Raw genomic sequence first — 22,620 nt, forward strand, 5'->3', positions numbered from 1 at the left:
GTTGTTTTTATGTTGTGGAGAGATGAAAATGTGTAACATCTGGATCAGTTAATGTTGAAGACAGAGTTTGATGTTATCAGTTGTCAGCTATACGGCCCCGTGTGGACTTTGCCATCACATCTCCCCTAATCCACACTGACACATGGACGTATGAAGAACAATGCTTTTATAGAAACCAGGAACCAGTTTGAATACATTTTAATGCAAAAACACTTTCAGGGATCATTTGAATTAAGGCACAATAAAATGGTGTTCACACATCTTCAATAGTTATAAGTCAGAGTATAGTTCTGTTCCATATTCATTTATCCTCACAATTTAAATACAAAGAGCCTCTAATTCAACATGCAAACTTCCACTTAATCCTTCATGATCTTGTACATTCAGATGTATACTCTTTTCCCATGAGACTTCACGACCTCTGACCCGTACAAAGCACTTTGGTGAACTTTCTGAGGACTGCGTGCTAAAATATTACTGGTGTAATTTATTCTATTTTTCAGGAATCTAAATGTTCCGACCATATTGCATTGCTTTAATAGCTGGAACCACAAACTTTCTGCAGACACAAACCACAAACTTATAAAGAATAAATGTTAGTTGGCTAATATATTCCTTCACAAAGTGTAATAAACAAAACCGTAATGGCTTAAAAATATATTCAAAAGTCATGTACCCTTCAGTACTAATAATACAGATAATAATAACGCAGATACACATGAATACTGTGTATCCTACATTACATTACATTTAAGTTATTTCTGGAATATACAAACATGTAAAAGAGAATCTTCTTCGTCAGGAAACCTTTGTTCCAACATGTTAGACATGAGTGAAGACAGCCACAGAACATAAGCTTTTTTTAATTCACAGTTGGTAAGATTCATAGTTAAGACTTAAAATGAATATTCACATAATGACAACTGAGTAAGTTACAAGAACCCAGCCAATATAAAGAACTCGACTCCATGGAGAGATACTTAACAAAAATAATAAGAGTCACAGTGTCAAAGAGTCATGATAAAAAAAAAAAAAACGTTAGATGCATTATGTCCCAAAAAGTAAATGATCATGTATCATTTGTAAATAAACTATATTTCCTTTTTTTTATAAAGCTTTGAAAGGGTAAGGCAAGTAGAGTGTTTTTTATTGCTCGCGGCGGCAGTAGTAGCCGAGGTCTTTGCATTTTTCACACAGGTGTTGTGGATGCTCCTTGCTCTGGTCCGATACGTCCAACCCGTCCGGTTTCTCCAGAGGTCGCTGAAACAAAGAAACAGAATCATTCATCTCACTCGGAGCAGTTAAAACCGCTAAAGTCCCAGAGACAACACCGAGGACGTAACCTTGGCTTCCTCTAAGGTGAAGGAGTTTACATACTACAATCACACACAAATTATGCATGGCGTGATATTTACAGCTGATTTATTGTGTCTGTTTCTGGCAGAATACATAAAAGCAAAGTGGTTTTCAAACTAAATCATATTCTTGACAAAAGTGTGTTTCGAACACAAGTGGGGAGCTGAAATGTATGATTAATATAACCACTGGTTGTTTCGGCCAGTGGATGAACTCGATAAGAGGGACAGAGAGTGTTAACCCTCCCGAAAGTAACTGATAACGGAAAAAATATTGTTGTTCATGTATTTTTGCACATAAAAATACTTTGCCTGCAACAGTATGATGTGATTTCCACACTGAAACTGCTAGGTTGGATGTAGTTTTACCTGCTTATGGGGGTAAACGTTGATGTGGCACTTAATGCATTCTTGTCCCATGTTGGCCCAGGAGTTCCCGCTCATCCACTTCCTCTTGCATTTCGGGCATTTATATTCACCGAAGCACCTCTTCTTTCCCTGGTACGGGGTCAGGCCTTCACCTTTGGGTCGAGCCTGAACAGAAAATACAGAGCAGACAGCAATTTTTCCTTTAGTGAACTTTGTGTGTTACCAGCGCCAGACCAGCAGCTGTTAGCACTGTTAGCGCTCCGTAGCGGGTAGGTGTAACTGTTGATTGAGGACGTTCATCACCTCACAGATGGAAGCAACTTCTTTCCGAGCAGCTCCAACATCTCGGTGACTACATCCACTTCTTATATACAGCGTGAGACGTAAATAAACACAAAGAGACGCTTGGATATACGCCCACAGGGGGACAGTGACCTCATCCTCTACTCAGACAGAAGTTACTCCACGATATCTTTACATTGCAGATAGTTGTTTACTGCTGTATTTATGCTCTGAATCCCTCCGAAGGTATTTGTTGGACAGAAAAGAAGGAGTCTCAGCTTTCCCATTAGGAATGAACTCCCTCCTTCCAGCTGTGTTCCCGAGGGACCATAAAGGAGGCCCCGGCCTGTCGGGGGGGACCAATGGGAGAGGCCTCCCTGCTATAGGACAAATACCTTAGGCCCTCAGTCATCCCTCCCAGCCGGCACCGACTCACCAATCAGGACATAAAGATCTTAGCAGAGAGGAAATAAAACCCAGATGAACTCTGCACTTGTATAACATGGCAAAATCAAAAACCCATCACAACGAAAATCATCTGGACAAGACTGGTTTAAATTAAAAGCACCTCGGCTGGAGAGTAGGACAAGTCAAAATGAAGACTGAATCTGCATCACCAGAGGAGTTCACGTAAAATCTTGCTTTGATTTCACAGCAGGAACATACGTCAGGCTCGAAACTTCTCGCGGATCATTTTATTCATTTCCAGGACGACATGGGTTTAACAAAATATGTTTAAGGGTCCAAAAAGTCAAACGCCTCGACTGTGAAGGCCACGGTGAAGCATTTTGAGGCATGTGTTTGCGTCATTTAGCCACCATGAGGCACTGCGGGAGGTCACGTTTGATGGCCGCCCTGTTTCCCAAAGCTCCGACAGGGAGAGCAGAGCATCATCTTCCTGAGGGAGGAAACAGCTTTCATTCTGCTGAACAAGCAAAACAAACTCTACCTAAAGTCCGGAGCCCACAGGGCAGCAAAGGGCATGGCACAGTCTGTAGTTTCCACCGGTCCCATGAAACATGTGACACTCGCAACCGGTAAATGAAAATCACACGTATGACCCGACAATGACTGGATGCTCTCATGGAAAGCAGGAAAGTTTGAGTGAATGCAGAAGAAGAAGAAAAAAAAGAACAAACCCATCATCAAGCCTTGTACACTCAGGACACAACTAGTTTATTGTTGTATTGTGTGCTTTGAGAAACACTTGTTTCGTTCATATTAATTCAATCGTTGAAATTGTCACTGCAAGATCAATAGTCAAAGGAGAAGGAAAGAAGAAACAAGTAATTTAGTTAAAATGAAACAAATTAAAATAGTTTATAAGATATTCTGGCCCAAAGTGGTGGACTGACCAACATTGTCGCCCTTGAAGCTACGCTGCTAGCACGGCTAAAAACAAAATGGCATGAGAGGTTGTTTTGGGCCAAAAAAAAAATCTAAAAACCTAAAACTTTTCTTTTCGCACATCTAGAAATCAAACAGGCCGCATATGTTTTTCTTCAACAAATTTGATGGAAGATCCTTGCAGCCTGAAACCATCTGTGAGAAACTGTTTGGTTTATTAAGACAAATATATGTTGAATGAATTTATCATGTGCGTTACAGCACATCCCATCCCAAAGCCATAACTCCAGTTGTGTAACTTTAACCAGCCCCCGGAGTGCACGGAGCGATCTAAAGCCAGATTTTAAGACCGGAGGAGATAAGCTTGGCCCAGGTCTTTGCAGCCTGGTGAGAGAGGCCCAGGAGGTTGGCTGCCTCCCCCTGCCATCATCTGGAAACCATCAGGATAAACAATGGACTACTCCAAATCCCCCCCCCCCCACCCACCCACCCTTCCCTCCCCTCTTCATCCTTTCTCTCTCACTCTCTCCCCCACTTTCATTGCCCCATGAGACGCTCATCCTGGGGAACACAGCAACACCAGGCCTTTGGATACCATGTGGTCAATTACTCCACACTAACAAACCCGCCGTGCTCTCTCTCCCTCACTGGGTTTAATTTGTATCAGTCCCCCACAGCATCAGGGAGAAGCCCAGCTGTTACCAAAGCAAAACAACACATTACTGCCTGGACCGAAAGCAACAGCAATAGGTCTCCTATGTTTTAAAGACTCCTGTGTCGACTTAAGTGATACTTTTCATTAACTTGTGAAATGAATTATCTCCAGGTGGGTTTAAAGCAACAGATTGATGACTTGCCATCTTCCAGAGCATCAGAATCGTTAGTTTTGTTTTATAGAAGGCATTTATTAGTGTATCCAATTAATTGCTGGTTATTTAAGAGGCAGAAAAAGGCCAAACTTTCTCTGGATCGTGCTTTTGCAAGGTGAGTTACTGCTTTTCTGTTTTATGTCACTGTAAAATGAAAATCTTTGGGGTTTTAGGGTGTTGGTCGGACAAAACGAGCTATTTGAAGACGTCACCTTGAATAACAGTTGTTGTCTTACAGCCAAGAGATTTTACTTTCATAAGAAAGTAGGCGTGGATACTTTTAAAGTTAGGAGACTTTATCATGATGCAGTTTATGATGGTCGTTACGTTACAGTTACTAAATATGAAGGTGTAATCCTTTCTGCAAATCTTACATATCTGAAATACTGAATGGATTCACCTTCCTCCTCTACAAAACAAATAACAATTTAAAAAAACAGCGAGAGGCCAAAGAGCAAATGTTTTTCTATTGCCCAACACGGCTCTCCAGAGTCACAGTCTTGCATCAATCCCATTGTTCAGCGCAGGCAGATAGATTTCCTCACACACAGATTCACAGACATCCTTCTTCTCAGCATCCATTTCACAGAAGGAGGATTATCGACCAATACACACTCTGCTCCATCCAGAGTCCGACTGAGCGGCAGTCACACAGCTGTAAACTGGTGTAACGTTTCACAAAGGGTGAGTGACCGGGCCAGGTGGCCGGGCAGACAAACAAGGAATACAAGAGCACAATATTCCCCATTTCAAGTCAAAACACAGCTGAGAGAGACTCAGGAAGGCAAAATGTTATGACTGTTGTGTCAAAGTGATGCTCAGGTTAGGCTAACAAGTCAACTTTTAGTTTGAGTACATTGTCAAGTTCAGGAATCGGTGCACAGGAACACAAGAGCATACAACGCTGCCGTGACAATTGAAGTTAAAGTTAAATAACTGAGCAACTGGCGTTACCCAAGTGCAACAAGTTATGGCAAATAACTCAACACTGACTTCTGGTTCAGAATATGGCTCATTTGTTTTGAAAACCGTAACTTTGAATTTCAAGGATCCTTTTTTTTTTTGGTGTTGATGTAACACGGTACACACAGTGTATAACTAAAGATGTGATGCAATATTTGTTGAGCCACAGAGTGAGAGCGACTTTTCACCCACATTTCCTCCCAATTTCTCTTGAAAACATGGAATTGTATACAGACTGACGTCTACAGCATTCTTCTCCTCTATATTCATCAGCTAGGAGTAGAAGACGGCATGTTTATCAGCAGCAGTCTATCTACCCCACATACCACGGTTTCCTCTATCTTGCTCATCCTCCTCAGCAGATAATCTGGCCAAAAGCAACAGACAGCGTACTGAGGACAGATAAGACGTTTATCACCAGTGAAAACAAAAGCACCAAAGCAAAAGTAATTAGACAGTGTTGCTTGAGATTCACCAGTTCCACATCCAGTAATGAACTGTATCGCTCCACCTGAAGGACAATGTCCAGTCCAATAAAGTAAGTCATTATCAGTATTTTCACCAAGATTTCACCAAAAAAAGATTCTCTAAACTCTTAGTATGGATTGAACAAATTAACATTTAGCCAGTTTATGCTAAGCTAACCATCTTCTGGCGGTAGCGTCTTATGCAATATGTGTAATCTTATGTAAAAATTATGTAATCTTATGTAATATCAAGCTTTTCATGTAATGCTTGGCAAGAATGTTAATATATGTTGAGCCATTCCTTTAAAGTTATATATAAATATATATATATATATATATATATATATATATATATATATATATATATATATATATATATATATATATATATATATATATATTGTTCTGTAGTGGTGAAAAGAAGTTAGTCTAAATGTCATCGAGAAGTTTTTCCTGCCTGATAAAGGAAAGGATAAATAAATACTTTTTTTATACCGTTGTCATATCCAGCAACCAGCTAGCTTAGCTTAGCACAAATACTGGAAACAAGTGAAAGCAGTTAGCCTGACTTCTTTCAAATCAACACTTCATATCATGTTTGTTTAATCTGTACAAAGAAGTTCAAACAAATCCAACTGAATCGCGGAATGAACTGAAGCAACTTCAAACTAAAACTATCAGTCTCAGCCTTTAAACACCAAGCAGGTTATAAAACATCTTTCTGCAAGCTCGGCAACTCTCAAAAGTTCCTCCTCCTAAAGAAATTATCAAGGGGGACGTTTTCCTTCAATTCAAACCTGATCAAACTTTAACTGGAGAGACATACACCCACTTCCTGCGCTACCCACTGTTTCCAAAAACACATTCTGGATGCAGACATCTCTGGGCAGCTGCTTTCTGGCCCTTTAAACGTGTGTCCGGCAGCATAGACAGAGACAGAGTGAGACGGAGATGACTGCAGCCAAGCAGAGCTGAGCGAACAATACAGCCTGACTTCCTGACCTTTGGTTCCACAGCCTCTCTGGAGAAACAATGCTCTCCTTATTTAGCCCAGGCTCTTCCCACCATACACCCATGTACTCTCAGCACACTGTCATTAGTGTATTCTCGTTACAGTAATCGGGTTCAGCGACTTAATTGGCCCGGGGTCAATAAAATGAAGTGACCCTGGGTTAAGGGATGAAGTGTGTTGAACTCGTCACACATTCGGTTGAAAATGGAAACCGTTTCCTCATCAAAATGTGCAGAACGCGGATGATTTTCGGATGAAGACATTAAAGTAACTGGAAGTTGAATAATACGAAATCAAAACAGTGTGTATTTCTAAAGCTTAAAATTCCAGCCGACAAGAACAAAAAGCAGTTTATTCATTAGTTACAGCTTCAAAAGAGCGTTCAACTGAAGAGGCTGAATGTCGTGACAAATGCCCTGTAATCATCGCTGTGGGTCTGAAATATTATCAACACATGATAAAATCTGACATCATCTTTCTAAAGAAGGGGCGAGAGCGGCAGCGAGCCAGCCGGCAGAAATGCTTTCCAGATTTTGCACATTTTGAGGGGCGTGGCTGCAAAGGGGAATCGTAAATAATCCCAGAGTAATGCTTTGACGTCTTAACCCTCTGGTGAAGCGAGTAACCCAACTCTCCATTCTCCTGTCAACAGGATGTTTACCGCTTTCATGCTGAGCACAGCATGGATAGCATATCTAATACCTTTCAGTATGGCTGCAACTCAAACTTATGGGTTCCGCCTTAACTGGCACTTTTCATTATTTTTCATCACCTAAGGGTTCCACGGAGTTACCATGTGTTTCTTTGTCAAAGAAGCAGACTTTTTAGAGTTGCATGGGCCCCATTCCACCCAGAGAGAGGCTGTTAAAGGCCCCGCACACCCACTTCCTGTGTGCTTCTTCTCTCATCTTACTGAGCCGTGACATTCTTTGATTCCTGTCCACTGCAGCTCCAGCGCAGTACCAGTCAGCTCGGCAACAAATAGTCCAAAGAAACTCACTGCTGCTAATAAGATGTTTTATACCACTCCATAAAAAAACAGCTTTTAAACAAGTGATTGCAAAGCTTTGATGTATGCCTCTCTATTCTTCATTTGAAAGAAACATGCTGTGCAAAAAGTGGTGTTAGGAGGTTGAACCAGTATACAAGTTATATATTGAAGAGACCCTAAAGACTCACATATACTCAAAAATAAATGTCACCGTGTTGTTGTACAGTTTGAAAGTGGTTGAGAACTTTGTTAGAAAAAACATTTCACAGATATTTATGAACCTGAAAAACCAACCATGACCAGCTTTCTGTTGCGTTAGTCCAGGTGTGCACAGATGTAAAAATGTCCAGAGCTTTAAGCTCACAGCTAATTATTTTCTTCACATTCCTCGCATTCCTCCACTTTCACTGCTGAACTGCACCAGTGATGGAGGTGACGAGCTCTCAGAGACGAGGCTTAGGAAGAGAGTGATCAAGATGTGGCCAGGTTCAGATGTGAGATACCAGACCGACTCTTCCTTTTTAGTGAAAGGAATGTTTTGAAAAATAGATTAATTTGCTTGCAGAGAGGAAGATGAAAAGAATGCCCCATTACATCTGCACGATAATAGATTAGTAGCTTAGCTTAGCACAAAGACTTTAGACAACTAGCCCGGCTCTGTCCAAAGGAAACACACGTGGAGGGTTATGTATCTTTAAACTGAGCCAGGCTAGCTGTTTCCCGTCTTTATGCTAAGCTAAGCTAATAGGCTGCTAGCTCGGGCAACGTATTCACCACATAGTCGTGAGAGTGGTATCTACCTTCTCATTTGACTTTCAGAAAGAAAGAAAATAAGTGTATTTCCCCTATTATAACCTATTAATTGATCTCTTGCACCATCAATATTTTATCTTTTAGACGTTACAACAACTAAATTGCTGGATCACAGTATTATCAGGAATTATGATGCAGCTCCCATGCGAGTGAATCCTCTGTTTGCGTCATAACAGAAAGCAATTACACCGTACAAGACACCTTTTCAAACTGACCAGTAAAAGTTGGATTTCTACTATTTGGTTACCTCGCTTCTTGCATCCTGTCCATCAGTCATGTGATTATTTCCATTTTATTATTTCCACCTTACAAATGTCAGACATTTCCCTCTGAACATGATCAATGGGGATCTGCAGCTGCACATAAAGCAGTGGTAATATTTCTCTGCTGTTTGGAGTAGAGGTCGTGCCCAGTTCCACAGGGAAACCTATCATCTTTCATTAAGGCCGGCTCCCAGATGCAATCTGGCATCTGCTGCTCATTACCAACCTGCGGTGATACATCTAACTCAAATATGTGCTGAGGAATCTATTTCACACTAAAAACAGAATACAAACATACTATTCTAACTTGGAATATATAGTTTTCAGGCCATTATTAAGTTTTTAAAGCAGTAAATAGTATCTCTACAATTAGCAGACACTTGTGGATTTCAAATAAGAATCAAATCAAATATGTCGTCATATTCCCGCCATGATTTGTCACCCCACATGTTCTTTGAGCTTAAACGGCCTTCACACTGCACAGCAGTTTCTGCACCTGACTGATGCACAGCGTCCCTGACGGACTCACCTGAGGGCAATCTTTGATGTAGTGGCCTTTGTTGAAGCACAGGTGGCACAGGTAGTTGGGCGGCGGCCTTTTGCTGGGTTTGCGTGTCTCGGGGGACAGGGAGAGGTCTGAGAAATGGTCCGCCAGAGAGCTCAGGCCCTCCACGATATTGTTGAAGGACCCGTAGGGCGAGGAGTTCTTGTAGAAATTGTTGTTCAAGGCCTATCAGAGAAAAAAAACATTACTGTTGTGCCTACAATGAAAGAGCATCCTGGCCGCCTGTCAGTCCATCACCCTGATTGATTCCCCTGTTTGTGTCTCTAACAGTAGCCGGCATTATTTCAATCCTGCAGATGTGCTGCCTTTACTGCATTTACACTGTGGGCCAATAGTGTCTGTTTCCTCGTCAGAACAAAATGCCTTTGTCATGTGTTCTTCTAACTTGTTCTATTGGCAGGGCACAATCAGCATCATTGTGCCTCTGGAGGAGACGGGTGCTATGGCACCGCAGGGGCAAACATGGAGAACAGTCTGCAGACACTGGCTGTTTACTCCAGAGGCATCACAGAAAGAGAATTGTGATTAGATGCACATGGACATTGCTGTTGGTAATGTTCTGCATTAGACATACAACCACTGCATATTGCAGTCAAATACTGTAATTTGAAGTAAAACTGCGGCAAATTATGATATATTTATGACCGAATTTAAACAAAAAGTAATGATTTAATGACCCATTTTTATTACTTTTCTAAATGGGTCATTATTAAAATAAGCAGCACCAAGCCCCACTAAGTGAACACAGCATACTCCTCTGACCAAGCAGAGGCCAGCCAGGGTGAACTCTGACTTTTTTCAAACCTTGTGAGAGGTCTTTCTCAACCTGCCATTCCCCTCCAGCACACTGACACCAGGACAGTCTGAATACACTCGGGCACTATACCAGGGTACAAAACCCATATTCATGCACTACCCACTCACCACAGTGCGACCCAATGAAGGCATACAGGTGAGGTTTACTGTATGGGCAACAAAAATAACCTCCAGTGAAATATGTGTGTATAATATTCATCTAAAGACAGAGGCTTTTTTTTAACACGCAGCATGAGGAAGAGATGAATGAGTGCATGGGCACGACGTTTGAAAAAGACCATGCAAAAGTGAAAATCATTTATATGAGCGCGTTATGACAGCCGGCGGATCATGACATGAATTCTACCTCACTCCTCAGATGGAAGAAGTTGTTGAGATAGTTGGCGCTCAGATCAGCTGCGCTGCGCTTGGAGATGTTCATGTCCAGAGGTGAAGTGTCCGACTCGGCTTTGAACGCATCAAAAGTGCTGCTCTGAGTGTCTTGCAAAGACATGTAGACCCAGTTGAGCAGCTGTGCAGGTTGGTACACAGGGGCACCATTCTCTATAGCAGACATCATGTTGGCGCCTCTTGGATCAGCACCGTCAGAACCGCCGGATTTCATGGATCACACAACTTGTTTCAGTCATCCCCCCCTTTGCTCCAGCTGTGATCTTCGTGTTCACCTGGGGAGCCCAAGAGGACCCCAGTTACCGGACAACAGCCACGGGGGGAGGGCGCAGATGAAGCATGAAGAGCAAAAGCCTGAATGCCAGTAGGAAGCGAGCAGCAGCGCTCCAGCCACGACTCTCCGGGCTGCGTCACAGCGAATAGGAGGTCCGACATGAGTTCGCATCTTTCTGCCTAACTTTTCTTTACAGATTGTGCCACCGTATCTGAGAGGGACGCTCACTGTACAGGAGCCGAGTGTGGTCGAAAACTAGGAGTTGTCAACAGTACAGGAAGTGAAATGCTATTAATGTATAACTTTATGAGTTATTTCGAATTAGTAGTTATTTCTGAGAAAGTGCTAAATTATGTCAATATACGATATTTACCAAAAAACAGCTAAATTGTTTCTCCCTTAAAACGTCTCTGTTCACTGTTTACAACTGATGACTGTCTAGATTGTGATGCAAAAGATGTATGTAAAAAATAAAGTTTTTAAGGAATCCCATGAATGTTCTTTGTTTTTATTGCAGTGATGCAGTTTAAGGAGAGGTAAATGGAGAGAAATGTGGATTCTCTTCTCATTAGATGTAATATTCATAATACACAGCGATGAAATTAAATTGAATACAAAAAGATGAAACAAAAAAGGAAAATCCCATTGCATTGTGCTCAGGTTGACTAATATTACACCACACTGGGTTATGCTCGTCTGGACCACAAGTCGGGTGCTGCCATCTAGTGTTTGTTTTTTGTTTTGTCGACACCGAGTGTTTAACATCATTCACATATCAGGAATAACTGCATATTAGCACATGAACTATTTTAAAATATTGTAAATGTCTTCAGGCAAGAGACTATAAAAAAAACGGAGGTATTTAAATGATTTTGTTTTCACAAGATTGAGAACTAGTTATCCACATGCTTGTGACATCACCATGGAAAACAAATCTCCTCACTTCTAGACAAATATTGCGGTTTCTTCTTTCGGTGAACACTAAACACGACAGCCCGATGAGTCGACGTCAGACTTTCCCCTCTAGGAAAGGACAATAATAACGGAGCAAAGGTTATTACTGCAGGACGGAAATAATGCTGAGGACCCACCCACCTCCGGGGCTAATCTCTCACTGCTCTCCGTTCGGCTCTTCCTGTTTCTGAAGTACGTAGCGGTTGAAGTAAGTAACTCTAAATCTCACGTTTTTGGACTGTAAATAGCCGAGACATATTAGTGGTACGTTGCGTTTCAGGCGACAACGAAGTTTCAACATACTTCATAATAAAACCAGCGGCATCTGTGAGCTCAGTGTGGAATGTGGGAAATTAGCCTCGGCTGACTAAACAGTCACTGTGGAGCTGCAGCGTTGCTCAACACCAACAAACGGGTTTCCTTTTTTATGTATTTATTATAAAAGTATTCAAAAATGGCGTAGTGCTACTTTTATCTATATGTAATGTGCTACGTCTCTCTCTCGGTGTTTACACTGGATGCTAAATGCGAAGCAGCAACTTATTCCTCTGGGAGTAGGTTGGTGTGTAACGTTAACGGACCACAGGGCGGGTACGAACTCTTGGACGTCAAAGATGTCGGCGTCACCGCATCTGGGCGTATAGCCTATTTATTATTGATAGATACAAGAGTACTGTAAAATCTTAGGGTAAGTCTGCAGCTAACGTTAGCCTGCGAGTTTTTGAAAACACAGGCCTGTGACTTGCCTGCTTTCCAGAGTAATTCGTAAAAATAAAAATAAAAAGCAGGAAGTGTTACGTAGATTAACATATGCACCTACTAGCGATTTAACATGTCATGAGGTGTACAAACAAATATTACATTGTTAAACGTCGTTAACTGCTGATGTCAGTTGTATTATGCTTGGCATATAACCTTACCTAAAAATGCGTGGTGGGATGTAAATACTTTTGTTTACGATAATGTTTAAAAGCCTCCCCAGTGCAGAAACAGGCTACACGGGTCCAAAGGAGACGACAAGGAAGCTTCAGACATGTTAACAATCACACGCCCTTCATGAAGTCACCTCGACCATCGTGTGCTTATTTATGTCCGCCTAAAGTACTCTATGTGCCCTGTTTGAATTCAGAATAACTGCATCTAGTTAAACTAACCGTAATTAATGGCTCTAAATTAATCACATAGTTACATCCGGGTACATTTGGCTGGCTGTGAATAACTCTGAAGAAGTCGTGTTTGTAGAGCTAAACATTTTACTATTTGTAACACTATGGTACTGCTCCACTGTCAGGAAAACGTAATGACAGAGCTTGTTCTGCACAGCCTTAAGTTACACAAAATGTATACACATTTCTACCAGTACCTAGTTTCTTGTGTGGATGTAAACTAAATGTATTTACAGTCTGCTTCATTATTGCTCAGTACAGCTGACAGACCTGCAGCTGTTATGAGTGTTTAGCTTAGATATGGGATGACACATAGGCACCTAACACAGTTGTGTATTACCAACTACAACACTTTTTATTCTACAGTGTTTGGGAAATAGGAAGTACAACTTGAACTATTTTTTCATCATTATGTGTCAAGGATCAAGATGGAAGTGGAGAGTTTCTGTTGTCATAATAGTCATGGTGTCAAACAGCCTGTTGAGTGTAATCTGCAAGAGGCTCAAGTGAGGGCCTTGTCAGAAGTTACAGCTCATTCATTAATTTACAGAAGTTGTGGGTGGAGTTTATAGTGTTTTATTCGGATGACATCAAATGGGTGCAGGATAAGAGGGTTGTATACCAGTTTGTGTTATTTTTAGAGAACTGAGAAAATGTCATACTCGACATAGATGGCTGTTTAAAAAAAAATGTCAATGACATTCATGCTGACATTGCATAGTTCCCAGTTCAGTGTTTTAAGGTTTGCCCTTTTGACCAAATAGTTGTGTAACTACTTGAAGAACCAAACAAGGGATTTTAACACATCTATGTTTGTCTTACCACATCATAAAACCCACAGAAGATGAGCGAGTTAGGAAGTACATTTAAACCTAAGTTAACAGAAAATACAATCAAGAAAAAAAAGCCTGTGTTCTTTTTTAAATGGTTCCTGGAAAAGGTGCTGTGGTCAAAAAAAGCCCCATGATGACCCTTATATGTCACAGTATGAAGCCCCAACTTCATGTCACCCCTAGGTTCTGAAGATGAGCTACCCAGGATACCCACAACAGGGAGGTGGCTACCCACCTCAACAAGGGGCATATCCATCCCAAGCAGGCGGCTACCCTCCACAGGCAGGCGGCTACCCTCCACAAGCGGGTGGCTACCCTCCACAGGCGGGCGGCTACCCTCCTCAGGCAGGCGGCTACCCTCCACAGGCGGGCGGCTACCCTCCACAGGCGGGCGGCTACCCTCCGCAGGCGGGCGGCTACCCTCCACAGGCAGGCGGCTACCCTCCACAGGCAGGCGGCTACCCCCAACAGGCAGGAGGATACCCAGCTCAGGCAGGAGGATACCCAGCTCAGGCTGGCGGTTACCCTCAAGCAGCAGGGGGCTACCCTTCCCAGCCTGGAGGCTACCCTGCCCCAGCTGGAGGCTTCCCTCCTCAGGCAGGAGCTGGAGGCTATCCTTCTATGCCTCCAGGAGGTGAGGCTCCAAGATAGTTTTTTAAATTGTGAAGCTTTCTCATGGATACAAATTGTTCTTTTAAATACATTGCCTTTTTTTTATGTTATGTCAATATTTTCTTTGCAGGTGGAGGCTGGGGTGCAGCACCAGGCGGCCATGGAGCGGTACACACATTCTTATCTCACGCTGAACCACTACAATGCCCAATTACAACTAACATATGGACTGACTTCAGCTGAATCTCTTGTTTGCTTAAATCACCATATCTCCTACTTAAACCGTATTTGCTCTATATGTCCCCATGGACCTAGCACTTACAGCTGTCCTCTGTTTGCAGCCAGGAGGGGCTCAGCAGGGATACCCAGGGGGCCCCGCCCCGGGCCAGCCCATGCCAAACTATCCCGGAGCCCCCGCAAATAACCCCTCAATGCCTGGGTATGGAAGTGGAGTTCCGTCCAACCCAAAGGCACCTGGCATTTCTGTAAGATGCATTCATCCTTGGACTTTCCTCAAACTATGTTCCAATGCACACCCAACTATTGTGCAGTGTTTTATCTGCTGCTGTTTTTATTTATTTTTCATAGAAAGGGTTCAGAGGTTCTTTGAAAGACTTCCCAGGTGCTGATCCACTGCGGGATGTTGAGGTTCTTCGCAAAGCCATGAAGGGTTTTGGTCAGTAAATGCTGTTCATTTGAATGTTAAAAACCCATCTCAAGTGTTGTCACTCAACATTGATCAGCATTGTATTTGTGCTGTCCCTTTTCGTTCCACATCATAATTGATCGGGAAAAATATTTTTAACAGGCACTGATGAAAATGCCATCACTGAACTTCTGGGAAGCCGTACCAACAAGCAGCGGGTTCCAATGGTAGCAGCTTATAAAACAACTTATGGAAAGGTAACTTTTGTTATATTTTCAGACAGATTTGTTTGTATGTTTGTATTTTTACAGTCAAGATTCATTCTGTAATCTGTTGCTAATCATTTGCCCTGTATTGCAGTTAAAGCCAGACCCAGCTTGCTCTCATGGTTTTTTGTTTTGTGTGTTTCCTCTTAGGATTTAAACCACGATCTGAAGTCTGAGCTCACTGGAAACTATGAGAAACTGGTTCTCGCTATGGTTAAGAGCCCTCCACACTTTGATGCATCTGAATGCCGAGAGGCTATAAAGGTTGGAAGCTTGAGTTGTTGTCTCAGCAGATGCTTAAATTTTGGTTTTGTAGTCCAAACCACATGTTACTCATCATGTAGTTGGAAAATAAGAACAAAAATAACCACTGAATGCATGTTAAGGCCAGACAAGTGGAGAGTTGAGTCATAGCTGATGACTTCTGCCCATTTTTACTTTATTGAGCAGGTGTGTCTTTGTGTCTCACTGAGGCTTTTCTATATTTTTGCAGGGCGCAGGAACCGATGAAGCCTGTCTGATTGAGATTCTTTCATCACGCTCCAATGCAGAGATCCATGACCTCACCAGAATCTACAAAGCTGGTGAGTTCTGGACATGAAATTTTTTAAATTCAAATTATTTAATTCAAATTTGATTGTAGGTAATGCAACTACCCTTTTGTTTGTGCTTGGGAAGGGAACTGAGAAAGAGAAATGTCTACCCAAAATGCAAATATTATTCAAGTGAAAGTATTAACCTAATAATACAAAAGCCACACCTTCCTTTCAGAGTATGGGAAGAGCCTGGAGGACGCCATCAGCAGCGACACCTCCGGTCACTTCCGCAGACTCCTCGTCTCTCTCTGTCAGGTAGCTGCTGCACATTTTCCACCTGATTCATGATCGGCTCTGTCAAAACAGATTTCAACTCGCGTGAACCCTTTAGGCACATGAACCCTTTAGGTTTTACTGTCATTGTACTCCAGCCCCGAATGTATTAATGAACACGCCACAACTTACTCTATCTAGGGAAATCGTGACGAAAGGGAGACTGTGGACGTCTCCCTGGCCAAACAGGACGCGCAGGTACTGGTTTCAAGTTGGTTTGTCGTTGTCACATTCTTGGAAATAAATTAGCACGTCTGATCATGTTCCTTGGTTGTGTGTATGTCTGCGTGGGCGACAGAAACTGTATGCTGCCGGGGAAAATAAAGTTGGAACGGATGAGTCTCAGTTTAATGCCATCCTGTGTGCTCGCAGCAAGCCTCACCTTCGAGCAGGTGTGTAATTTCAAATTCCGATCGATCACTTCCTGTCCTCTATTGAAGTTCACCGCATGCCGTCTGTTGTTTCAGTGTCATAACCACATATGTTGACCTTTTTCGATACACATTTCGCCCACATTTTCAAATATTATGGCTGTAACTGTCGCGACTGTGAATCTTCTCTTTATTAGTCTTCCAGGAGTACCAGCAGATGTGTGGAAGAGACATTGAGAAGAGCATCTGCAGGGAAATGTCTGGCAATGTGGAGTCTGGCATGGTGGCCGTGGGTACGTTCTTTAGGTCTCTTTTCCAAACCTCAACCAAAAGTAGCTTTCCAAAAACATGTTGTAACTTTAAATATATATTGAAGCCATTTGTCAAGATGTTTGTTTGGACTGGTTTTCCGGGAAGGACTAAAAATATCGTGCTGATGCAAACTGGCGGCCGTTTGACCTAAATACCTTTTTAATACTTGATGATTGATCAAAAGCAAACCCTCCAAATGTGTAATTTTAAAAGTGGAAAATGTTGAAAACCACAGCTGCATCAGAATACAGTTATTCATAGACATACATTTTGCGAGTTTTATACAATTGTATAAAATCTAATTTAAAACTGGAGTCCCAGCCATTTTCGATTGTTATGCTTGTGCAGATGTGCAATCAGAAGAACAGATTGCTTTGTTGCTGTTGTGCAATACCTTGAAGTTATTTCAAATGGGCCACACTTCAAAGAATTTGACATCCAATCCCAGGAAACTAGTCCGGAATATCTTAAAATATGGTTGGGGGTCTCGCAAATACGGGTTTCTTTAATGATAATTGCAGTTTAGCAGTTTGTTGGCCATCTTAAATCCTATTCTATAATATAGTTAGTATAGATAGATTATATAGTTAACATCTAACTCAAGTACAAATCCTACCAATTGTTACGTCTTCAATGTCGTGAAGATTAGATGAAAAATGTAGTTGAGAGGGAAAAAAAGAGTTTTCCCTCCATTTTATCCAAAACTCCAAAGATAAATTTACAATCTTTTGCGATAATGCTGTTGACTAAAAAGCTAACAAACTTAAAAATGAGGCTGAGAGCTAAACCTTTTGGCAGAGGCAAAACCATATACACCCATCTTTTGAGATGAGTTTGAATGGACAGCGTCAGTGTCTTGTTGTCCAACTCAACCCATCAGCTTTTGACTATTCTTGTATTTTCATTTACTTCTTTTCTTTACAACATCTGTTGTATCTTGTCCCCTTAGTAAAACGAAAGTGTAAAAAAATGTCTGGTTATATATATAAGACTCATCTGTTTACATCTGCTTCTTTTTCCTAGTGAAATGCATCAAGAACACTCCTGCCTACTTTGCAGAAAGGCTCCACAAGGCCATGCAGGTACATCATCACATTGTTTTCTACTTATCCCAAACCAACTGTTTCCTGCACTGACATTGTTGTGGGGAGTCGGAGGAGAAGATATCACTGCTGCAGTCAATGAAGTGTCGCGTTGTGATGTGTCGACAGGGAGCAGGAACCAAGGACACAACGCTCATCCGCATCATGGTGACCCGCTCTGAGGTCGACATGTTGGACATCAGACAGGAATATGTGAAGACTTACGGAAAATCACTGTACAATCACATCTCAGTAAGTCCCATAAACCATGTTACGCTGACGATCACAGTTTTTCCATTTTATGAGCACATTTTGAAAACCATGTGGATTTTGCGTCGTTTTTCAGGGTGATACCTCCGGGGATTACAAGAAGCTGCTGCTGAAGCTGTGTGGAGGTAACGACTAAAAGGAAAGGAAGATAAACCTACGTCAGGACAAAATATATGTCCACACTGAAACAATGTTATAGGACCATATATCACCTCTGATGCATGCAGTTTAAGTTAGTATTCCTATGGCAACAGTCATTGTTTCTTTTTTTATTCTCTTAAGTATAATTCAAATTATAGATTTTCTTTTATTTGTGCTGCTGTATTGTAGTAAGTGATTGCCAAATAGTGTGTGTGTGTGTGTGTGTGTGTGTGTGTATGTATGTGTGTGTATATATATATATATATATATATATATATATATATATATATATATATATATATATATATATATATATATATATATATACACAAATGTACACATCCATACACACACATATATGAAGTTTCTTTTTTTTAAGCAATAGATAGCTTTAAAATCTCGAACTTGAGTAAGATTTAGCTATGTAATATATCTATACTAACTATTTTATGAAATAGCATTTAAAATGTCCAACAAACTGCTAAACTGCAATTATCATTAAAGAAACCCGTATTTGCGAGAGCAATGGGGTTTCGGTAAAATGTAAGATGCAGAGCAGGCGAATGTCTCATTTATCTAAGTGCATATACAAAGATTTATTGAGCTAATTACTTTATACATGCATTGTTTCTGTGTTATTTTGGTAAAGATTACCTCACCACCAAGCATTTCAACTGTGGGCAAGTTACGAGACACAAAGTTACGTGACTTCATTATTTAGCAAATTATGTTTTAATTTTACTCACTCATATAGCTGTGTTTATTTAATGATTGTTAAACTAGCCACAATTAAATTCCAGTTACTTTTTTATTCTAAGAAATAACATTCTGCAAAAAGGCATCTCTTATATGTGTCCATGTGAACTAACAAGAGTTGTACTCCTGCTTGCTAATCTATGCAATTTAGCTTTTTGCCTTGTATCAGCTTTTCAAAACTCTGCTGTGGTTCTTGAAGTGTAAACCTTTTTTAATCATTGTTCGCCAATTACAGACAGTTCTCTTTCTGAATGCTGAAAAGCCAAAGCCTACAAAGCGCTCATGGAAGATTCACTGTGGTTTATCTTGCCAACAATCTTTATTCATACATGCAAGATTGCAGAAATCATACATTGTTAATTTCTCATAATTTGGTTTACTTTTTTCCTAAGTGTCTTTTGTGTATGTTTTACTGCCAGTAGAGGGCTCTTTATTCACATGAGGTGTCATTTCTAGTCTGCTTGCCTTAAAGTTTTCCTTTGAACCGAATATCTATTGCACTAAGTCTACTTTGCGACCATGTACAATAATAAGGTTTGAAGTTCAACGGATACCATTTTATTTGTCTAACATTTTGCCATGTGATTGTCCCAATCTCACAAACAGCCACTTCTCATTTCATTAAAAAAATACATTTTGGCATATCTGGATTGTCTTTGTGGAATGGAATCATGTGTTTTGCATGAAACATTGACTTTTCTGCTGTGAGCCAGCACACAATGAGCAATTTGCATTTCAAAGGCGGCCTCATTTTCTCCACCTTGGTCGGTATTACAATGACTGCAGACAACCGCCCACCCTCTCCTCCCCCATCCAGAGAGCATCAAGAGCTGCACGTTTTGCTAAAAGGATGCGAATAATGTGTCTTAAATAAGTGAAGTCTCGGCTTTGCTGTATAATCTGAGAGGGGGAAAGTATGTCCAGGTTTGTATGTAGTGATATGGCAGAGAGAGAGAGCTTTTCTCAAGGCTATAAATAGTGTCCATATTGGAGACACGGATGTCCTAAAGTCTTCTTTCAGTTGTGCTCACTGGCCTTTAAGTGCAGCCTCAGAGGGACTGTGATGGGGAGACAAATGACTTCACAGAGCCGCACTTCTTCTACACCTATCTCACTTCACTACTTTTCATCTGCGCTCAAAATGAAAAGCCCCCACCAGCCGGGGGACAAAGAGGGATGAATATTGGATGTTGGTATTTGTGTATTTTTCTCTCAAACCCAGACTGTTTGCCGTGATACCTCCTTAAATATGTAGGTCAAAAGGGAATCAGCGGGGCTCCCATTTGGTATGCTTTTACTTTCAGAGACAAAACAAAACACTTCCCTGATTCTGATTTCTTGAGGAAAAAAAAGGGCTTTAATTATTTAAATGTAAACTTGCTGCACTCTTTCTTGGGCTTGATCACACTTGGATGCACACACATGCAAGGGATGCACTGTCTTATTGGAGACGTCAGACGTGCCTATGAGAATCGTGCCAATCAACAGCATCAGTCTGCGTCATTGGTATCAGCGGTACTTGGGAGCTGTGAAGGTCAGCCTTTAAATTAGCCCTCACACTTCCTATCATGCCCCCAGAGCTTTCTGAGTAAATAAACTACTAAATAAAGGTTTTTTTTTTCTTTAATTTGGAATCGAATAATTGAAGAAAAAAAAATGAATGTGTGATATGATAGTTCTTCAAATGTGTCAAATGGCCCATGTTTTATCTGTAATTTTCTTGTTTTATATGGTCCTATAGAAAACTTAAATGAAGAAATTTAAAAAACTTAAAATTTGACAACTGATAGCTTTACCCATAATATGAAAGAATACATCTAGTCGCTTACATCTATTGAGATTAGTCCATGGTTTACCTTGATTCACATCTCCATCACTGGCCTCTAATGTTAATACTGTCTCATAGACAATCAGTAGATGTAAGCATTGAACAAATTGTTTATTTGCAGTGGATTTTCTCCAGCCGTTCAATGAGGAATGTGCGGTTAGGAGACATTTGGTTGCCAGGCACATAATCCCGCTTTAAACTTCATGAGTGCATATAAGCAAATTACAAACCCGGGGATTAGATGAACAACACATAATGAGATGCAGCTGCAGATATCACTATCCAGCCTGCAGAGCTGCAGGCTGCACGGCTTGTGGTCCATCCTCTGATATTTGACAAAAATAAAACCTGTCCAACCTGTTCCTTTTATTTGTGTTTGCATTCTGCAGAGGTCCATCTGAGGAAGAGCAGCACACAACCTGTCCGAAGTGTCAAGTGACTCTATAAATGTCTTAATATTTTCACTGCATGCGTTTGAGGCTTTTTGGGTGTCAGAGACCCTCATTTCAATCTAGTGTGGCGGTTTTAGAAATTTACATAATTCATAAACATTCCAACTAGTTTTCTTGGTGAGCTCGAAATGGATTTCCCCTGCAGGAAAACAGAAATGAGTTGTTATATAACCACTTACATTGTTAAAGCTGTGCTAAACTTCAGTGAGAAAATGTTTAGGCACAGTGTGTTCGGCATTAAGCTTTAAAGCCAGGCCCTGTGCGCACCAGCTAGCTCCTGATGAGTCACAATCCTCATAAAGGATATACACTGAATACACTAAAGCCCCTTAATAATACAGAGCACTGTCAGCAATTATGGTAAACGAGCTCAAAGATTCCCACATTCAGCTTCTCTGCATGCAGTTCAGCTGTCTGTACTAAGGCTACACATATGCACACATAAATAATAGGTGTGATTCCATTGTCTGCATTTAGATCATTTGTTTCTTATTAAGGATATGTGATGTCGGCCTCCTTAGAGATTGGATGGATTATGTGGAGCAGAAGAAAGCTCACAGAGCTGGGCAGATGTGTCAGGGGACAATCCAGATGAGGAACATGCAACTATACATTCCGGAGGTACATAATCTGCTCTGAGAAGAGATCAAATCACGAAGTCCCGGATTTCTCGTATAGTTAAATAATATCTAACCTAATCAGTGAACAGATGAGGCTGTAGGGACCATAATCGATAATTGCATGAATTGTAATGCTGTAATATTTATACAACTGCATTACTGTAAACACCATTTTCCACCATGAACATTTGTTCACAATTGTTTTAACTTTATTTAGTACAGTATTTCTATTAAACTATACTTATATTACCCAAGATTAAAAGTACTCAGTATAGAGAATGACCCTTTTCAAAAACAGAATTATGATATTATTGGATTATAATTACTGATTTAGTGATGCCTTAATGTGTGCATCACTTTCATGTTGCAGCTGGTAAAGATGGGGCTAATTTTAACTCTTTATCAGTATAGATTGTTTTGGTGTGAGTTACCTATCACCTATTTATTTAAATTTATCCACAGACCTTTTTGTGTGCAGTACTGCTGAACAACAATATCTTCCAAGGTCTATAACAATACAATCACAATGTCTTAGTTGATTTATACTTTGCATTAATAAACTCACTCAAATAACCAGTGACTAAAGCTGTCAGATAAATGTATTTTTCTGAACTGTGGAGTATATTAACATGGACATACTGTAGTAAAGTACAAACCCCTCATATG

The 22,620-nt window shown here is 40.9% G+C and overlaps 2 protein-coding genes across 3 annotated transcripts; one reads left to right on the top strand and one right to left on the bottom strand.

The window, feature by feature from the left end:
- Nucleotides 1–188: 188 nt before the first annotated feature.
- Nucleotides 189–10,809, bottom strand: LOC137789775 (zinc finger CCHC domain-containing protein 24-like). The gene is made up of 4 exons (XM_068583557.1): nt 10,459–10,809; nt 9,261–9,461; nt 1,725–1,889; nt 189–1,260 (listed from the first exon to the last, which is right to left on the bottom strand). The coding sequence occupies exons 1-4, from the start codon at nt 10,714–10,716 to the stop codon at nt 1,147–1,149; spliced, it is 738 nt and encodes a 245-aa protein (XP_068439658.1). The 5' UTR covers nt 10,717–10,809; the 3' UTR covers nt 189–1,146.
- An 899-nt stretch (nt 10,810–11,708) lies between these two features.
- LOC137789411 (annexin A4-like) lies at nt 11,709–18,523 on the top strand. Of its 2 annotated transcripts, none has more exons than XM_068582974.1 (15): nt 11,709–11,938; nt 13,913–14,363; nt 14,472–14,509; nt 14,683–14,826; nt 14,930–15,017; nt 15,150–15,244; nt 15,404–15,517; nt 15,747–15,837; nt 16,025–16,104; nt 16,264–16,320; nt 16,421–16,514; nt 16,691–16,786; nt 17,829–17,887; nt 18,017–18,139; nt 18,234–18,523. In XM_068582974.1, exons 2-15 carry the CDS (start codon nt 13,922–13,924, stop codon nt 18,291–18,293), a joined length of 1,581 nt encoding a protein of 526 aa, XP_068439075.1. In that variant the 5' UTR covers nt 11,709–11,938; nt 13,913–13,921; the 3' UTR covers nt 18,294–18,523. The 2 variants fall into 2 exon arrangements, with proteins under 2 accessions (XP_068439075.1, XP_068439076.1); XM_068582975.1 differs by lacking the exon at nt 11,709–11,938 and adding an exon at nt 12,276–12,418.
- Nucleotides 18,524–22,620: the final 4,097 nt, after the last annotated feature.

This window comes from Clinocottus analis, unplaced genomic scaffold (genome assembly GCF_023055335.1).
Source record: "Clinocottus analis isolate CAN_PGR_092001 unplaced genomic scaffold, fCliAna1.0.p SCAF_19, whole genome shotgun sequence".
NCBI lineage: Eukaryota > Metazoa > Chordata > Actinopteri > Perciformes > Cottidae > Clinocottus > Clinocottus analis.